Source organism: Gambusia affinis, linkage group LG22, assembly GCF_019740435.1.
Source record: "Gambusia affinis linkage group LG22, SWU_Gaff_1.0, whole genome shotgun sequence".
Taxonomy (NCBI): Eukaryota; Metazoa; Chordata; class Actinopteri; order Cyprinodontiformes; family Poeciliidae; genus Gambusia; species Gambusia affinis.
This window is the reverse complement of record NC_057889.1, coordinates 1,317,040-1,323,239: the sequence shown is the minus strand read 5'-3', so window position 1 is coordinate 1,323,239 and position 6,200 is coordinate 1,317,040. Positions and strand designations below refer to the sequence as shown.

At 46.5% G+C, this 6,200-nt stretch overlaps 1 protein-coding gene across 1 annotated transcript; it reads left to right on the top strand.

Moving 5' to 3' along the window:
• Positions 1-420: 420 nt before the first annotated feature.
• sox11b (SRY-box transcription factor 11b) lies at positions 421-2,593 on the top strand. The gene has a single exon (XM_044107139.1). The coding sequence runs from the start codon at positions 616-618 to the stop codon at positions 1,729-1,731; it is 1,116 nt and encodes a 371-aa protein (XP_043963074.1). The 5' UTR covers positions 421-615; the 3' UTR covers positions 1,732-2,593.
• The last annotated feature ends 3,607 nt before the right edge of the window (positions 2,594-6,200 follow it).

The window sequence follows — 6,200 nt, the reverse complement described above, 5'->3', positions numbered from 1 at the left end:
AATTTATTACCAATATTTTGTAGTACTGCACCATGATCAAAAGTGCATTATTATTATTATTATTTTTATTATTACTGTTGTTGCTTAAACAGTAAAGAGGTGTTTAATGATACATCCCTGCTGTTTCTGTTAAACGTGTAAATAATCTTGGAGATCCATACATACATACAGACAGCTGGTAAACTCCTGATGATCTACAGGCTGAATACATATTGATTATGTGATTTTTGTGTCCCTGAACACCAATAAAAACTCATTAAACATCGACAGTTTCAGTTATCAATTTAAATAAGATTAAAATAACGGACAGTTGCCGGTGGGAGTAGAGGTGGAGTTGACTTTAAGCTCTGATTGGCTGGCAGCAGTCTGGAGGCGGGAAAGTTTGGACCTCTAAACGCTGTGATTGGTCGGAGCAGGAAGCGTGGTGCGCATGAGCAGCCTGTTAATTAGACGCCGGTTTAAGCATTGGAGCAGACGGAGAGATGCTGCTGGTCTGAGCGGAGCCTCGCGGCTGGAAGGGGGAAAAACGAAGTTAAAATAGTGAAAAAGGAGCAGGAAAAGCGTTTCTGCTGGATTACCAGAGTCTCCTGCGGTTGACTGGAACAGTCTGGGACCATGGTCCAGCACAGGGAACATCCTGGAGCGGGAATCACCAAGGAGTCCCGCGAGGCGACGGACACCGAGGAGGGTGAGCTGGTGGCGGCTTCGGCCTGCAGCGCCGTGCCGCTGAAGCCGGACTGGTGTAAAACAGCGTCGGGTCACATAAAGCGGCCCATGAATGCCTTCATGGTGTGGTCCAAGATCGAGCGGAGGAAGATCATGGAGCAAAGTCCGGACATGCACAACGCGGAGATCTCCAAGCGGCTCGGGAAGCGCTGGAAGATGTTGAAGGACACGGAGAAGATCCCGTTCATCCGGGAGGCGGAGCGGCTCCGACTCAAGCACATGGCCGACTACCCGGACTATAAGTACCGGCCCAAGAAGAAGCCCAAAACCGAGGGCTGCGCGTTTCCAGCTGGGAAGTCAACCGCTCAATCCCCTGAGAAGAGCACCGTGAGGTCGGTGAGTAAAAACCCCGGAGCCGCCAAGAAACTCTCCAAACTGAAGGCCGGGAAGACGGTGGCCGTGTCCGGCCGCGGGGGCAGCCACCAGCCGGACCACCGGTACCGGTACATGGTGAGCCACAGCTTTAAAACCGTCAAACGGGAGTTTACCGACGACGAGGAAGAGGATGATGATGACGACGATGATGAAGACTCTGAGGAAGAGTTCAAAGTCGAGGAGGAAGAGGAGGAGGAACCGTCCCGGTTCAGCCTGGCCAAGATCCCGTCCGAGCCGCAGTTCGAGTCCTCCGGCCGGCTCTTCTACAGCTTCAAGAACATCACCCGGCAGGGCGGCGGGGCCTCCTCCTACCCGGCCTCCCTCTCCCCCGCTTCCTCCTCCCGGTCCGGATCCACGTCCTCCTGCTGCGGGGAGGACCTGGACGACCTCCCGGCGGAGCGGGCCGATCTGGCGCTGGGCTTCTTGGGCGACCCCTGGGCCTCCTCCTGCAGCGCCGCCGCCGGGAACCTCAGCCTGTCCCTGGTGGACAAAGACCTGGACTCCTGCGGCAGCGAGGGCAGCCTCGGGTCCCACTTCGAGTTCCCGGATTATTGCACCCCGGAGCTGAGCGAGATGATCGCCGGGGACTGGCTGGAGGCCAACTTCTCGGACCTGGTCTTCACGTACTGACCGGTCGGAGCCGAGGACCGGACCCGGTGCTGATCGTGGAGCTTCGCGGTAAAGGGGGGCGTGGCCGCTGCCGGCTCCCTGCCTGGACTCGGTACCGGTTTCGGAGCTCTGCTTCACCCCAGGAGCTCCCTACCTGGACTCGGTACTCTCCAACAGGGTTTTTATGAATTAATTTTCCGTCTCAGGTCCGACCCATTTTCCGGACTATGCAGTCTCACCCAGTCCCATAAAGAACTGTAGAACCAGAACTGTAGAACTTCAGGTGTTTTTTAACGTCGGATACTTTTGCAGCAACTTTAAAAAGAACCAGAACCGAACTAGGCGTGGCAGGAAACCTTTTTGATATTTGCATAACCAAACATACCTCATCTTTTTAAAGATTTCCAGAATGATAATAATAAAATGACTATTTTCAGGCATATTTTTGTACATTCAAAGGGAATGTCAGGCACTTGTTCCACTCCTGGGTTTGTTTTTCTTTTCCTGAAAACTGTTGGTTCCGGTTCTGCCTTGATTTAATGCCTTGCAGTTGTTTTAAAGCGCAGATGGAGGTGTACTGGGAGGTGTACTGGGAGTACTGGTCAGAGTGTAAATGTTGTGTATAAATAGATTAAAGTTTAGCAAGTTTGTGTGACTGGTTATAAAGATGGAGGAAAAGCTGGAGTTTCTGTTGCTCATTTTAATTATTTTTGTATCACTTCATCAGCAGCACACGTCTGTTTTGTTGCTCATTATTTTTGTGCAATATGAAAGAAAATGAACGTAAAGGGCCATCCTGAGTGTTTTGTAGCAGAAGGGAAACTGTGTGAACTTGTCCTTTATCATAAAGTCTGTATGTCTGAATAAATCAGCTGGAACTGAATCAGATCATCTCATTATTGATCCTTCTGGACTCTGATTGGCTGATTAGTGGAAAATAGAAAGTCAGAACATGAAATTTTGTTTTTTGGGGTGAAAGTCCTTAATTTGTCAGAATTTCATAAAACAAATTCAGAACTTCTGACTGAACTGTTGACTAAAATCTGTTAACACATGAAGTCACGTTTGATGGTTTAAACACATTTGTTGTAAATTATTGCACATTTATCCAGCTTTTTTCCATATTCCTTCAAAAGTGATTCATATTGTAAAATTATCGGAATTATTCTTACAGATTTTGTTTTTGATGTTATGGAATAATAACCCATAAATTCTAACTAATGTTCACAGAAATCAGTTTTTCTGCTTAAAATTCAACATTTTTCTTTTCCATTTCTCTTCTAACTTTATTCATATAAATGTAACGAATCAGGACTAAATAGAAGTGTCTCTAAAGATCCAAAACTTAATTTATTTCAACAAATCGGTTCCTAAATTATTCTTGACATGGTTTGTTTGAAGCGTTTCTTCCAACTCTTTGGGTTCCCCTGTTTGTGCACTTTTTCTGTCCACTAAACTTTCCATTAATAAACATGGTTTCAGCACCGTGAAGCTCCTGAAGTTTTATAACATGTTGGATTGATTGGAGGGAAATAATTTAAAATTTTGGTTTTAAATGTCTCAGAAATTCACTAGAAAAACTCAAACGGTTGGAAAATGAGGAAATAAATGAGCTTTTTGAGGTTTAAATTAATCAGCCGATTTCTTCCTTCTCTCTCCTTCCAAAGGTGGGAGACGATTCTGAGCAAAAGTTTTAAACCAGGTCAGCTGAAAAGGCAGATAAACTCCTTTCAACAGTGACCTCTGACCTTTAACCCACTGCAGAAATCATAACCTCAGTAAATGAGTGAAAGTCGGAGCGTGTTTCTGGACCTCTGAGGCTGAAATGAAGATTTGAAATCCTCCTGGAGTTTGGGTTCTGAATGCATGGCTGCTGCGGCCTGAAGGGTCGCGCTCCTGACTGCGAAGTCAAACTGTTTTCACAACTGCAGCTGATTAACTGCAGGGATGGGCGACACAAACCGGCCTTCATCAGAGGAAGAGGAGGAGAGGCAGCAACATCTGTGAGCGTCTTTTGGCCGTTTGGGTCTCATGACTCCTGCAAACAGACGTCTCCGTTTCCAAGCGCTGCTGTTAACAGACAGCGTTCATAAACGCTCTGTAAAATCCACCGGCTGCCGTCCAGAACCCGGAGTTTAAACGGTTCTGTTAACGGGAAGGAAATGACAGCAGTAGTTTGGGTTATTTAGCCCAAAGGATGAATAAGTTATTGCTGTTAATTCTTCTAATACCGAACCGTTACAACCGTCACCTTATGACCTCCACTTCCTGTTTCTATCAGAACCCATTAACTGCTTGTTTCTTTTCCTGATGATGAGACAAAATGTTCTTTTGATGCTTTCAGTGTTTAAACGTGCAGATTATGAAGGTTTAGCTGAAACAGCTAGAAGTTGCAGGTTCTGGTTCCCTCGGGTTCTGGTTCCCTCGGGTTCTGGTTCCCTCGGGTTCTGGTTCCCTCGGGTTCTGGTTCCCTCGGGTTCTGGTTCTGGTGTTTTTACAGTGCATGGTGGAGACCAGTTCCCAACCAGCTCAGGGTTTCAGCAAGACCAGTTTAAGGTTAAAGATCAGTCAGAGACACAATGTGTTCATCAGGAGCTGCAGTGGAACCGCTCAGTGTGACTGACGGGTCAATATGAGCCGGTTCTGGATCCGTTTAAAAGCCTCTTTAAGGCCTCGATGACAGAAGGGCTCATTTTACCTCCAGCCGCAGACAAAAGCGCCAGTGTTGGACGGCGGTGAGGTCACAGAGCAGAAACCACATCAGAAATATCACCTGACACCAGATACCGCCAGTATCATCGGTCCGGCCCGGGACGGGTCTGGTTCTGATCAGCAGCAGAACGCGCCACACTAACATGAACTCTGTCGGGTCAGGCTGCTGATCCGAGACGGACGGACACAGAACTTCAGCTGCTTCACGAGCGAAAAAGATCTGAAAACCAGAGAGAAACCCGAGGAGTCGGCAAACAGAAACCTGCTGAAGGTCAAATGGGTCCGTTTGGGTCGGACTGACGGTGTGGTGAGGCTGCAGAATGTAACTTTTATTAAGAAAAAAAAAGTTTTTACATATTTGTTGAAACTGTCACCATGTTGAGTTTAAGATGGGAAAGACAATCTGTGAAAAAACACAGCTCCCGGTCAAAACAACCAATCAGAGGCCGGAGGAGGGGCTTAGCGCTGTCAATCACCTCAACCTCATGCTGCTAAATGTGTTAATGACAGAAAAAACAACTTACCATTACAGGAAATCCATTAATCCACTGGCCATGCTAACTAGCCTTAGCATTCACAACAGACTATGCTAATAGGGAGAACACAAGCTTGATTGACAGCGCTAAGACCCACCTCCTGGTTCTGCTTGGTTGTTTCTAGTTTGCACAGGCAGAGGATCATCCACAGTGACAGTTTCAGCAAATAAGTGAAAAAATATTTTTTATGTAAGTTAATAGTAGCCCTTTAATCGACCTCTGACCTCGGTCTTGGTTCAGTTGAAGTGAACTCTGGTTTGGTTTGAAAGTGAACGACAAGCGGACCGGACACTGCTCCAAAAGCAGGAAGTGGACTACAGCGCAGGGCATTCTGGGTAAATACAACCAAAACAAACATGCTAACCTGCAACTGGGTCAGAAATGGCTTCTGGTCTTTAGCTACAAACAAGAGAAATCCTCCAACAGCTAAAAACTGACGCCTCTCCATTCGTGTTTCTGAAGAAGAGAGTTGCACCCAGTATCTTCTTGAGATCTTTTTGAGTTGTTTCCTGGGTGCAGCGCCCCCACAGGCCAGGAGGGGAACAGGTGGGTTGCTTCCACAGCAGCTGGAGATGGAGCAGATGTTGAAGTTTTGGTTCCCAGTTGGAGTGAGTCTATCAGACTATCAAATGTAATCAAAAACTTTATCTTTTACAATCAGAAAATGACCAGAGAGCCATTCACTGACTGAAGAAAACATTGGATGAACAACCTGTCCAGCTGGGGTGGATTGGATGTTATCAGCATAAATGACAATAATAGTGGGACCAGAGCTGAACCTTGAGGAACGCCACGAGTTAAACTCTGAGGAGAACCTGCCTGTCCTCACAGAATGTCCTTTGAAGAGAACCGGTCCTGTTTAACAAGGTTACACTGAGACCCAGCAGGACCAACAGGTTAATGTCTGTCCCCATCAGCAGCCATTAACAGATCGTTGTAGACTTTTCCTGAAGCAGTTTCAGCAGTGATGCTTCAGAAAGCCAGACGGAAAGACAATCGACCAACAAAACCTGGATCTGAGTTCAGTTTCTACGACTTGTTCCAGTGATTTACTGAGAAAATGCAGCCTGGAGATGGACAGAAGATCAGTTTCACTCCAACCGTTTTAAAATACAATTGAATGGTTGCCATGGAGATTAAACATGTCTGGAAAAAATCCTGGCAACACTCCCGATTTGATTTTGATGAGGAATAACATCATAAGATGATGGAGTAAAAAGTTAATTTTACATAATGTTGACC

What these genes read in the sequence shown, in the direction of transcription:
- sox11b (XM_044107139.1), top strand. Translation starts at nt 616, where the DNA reads ATGGTCCAGCACAGGGAACATCCTGGAGCGGGAATCACCAAGGAGTCC.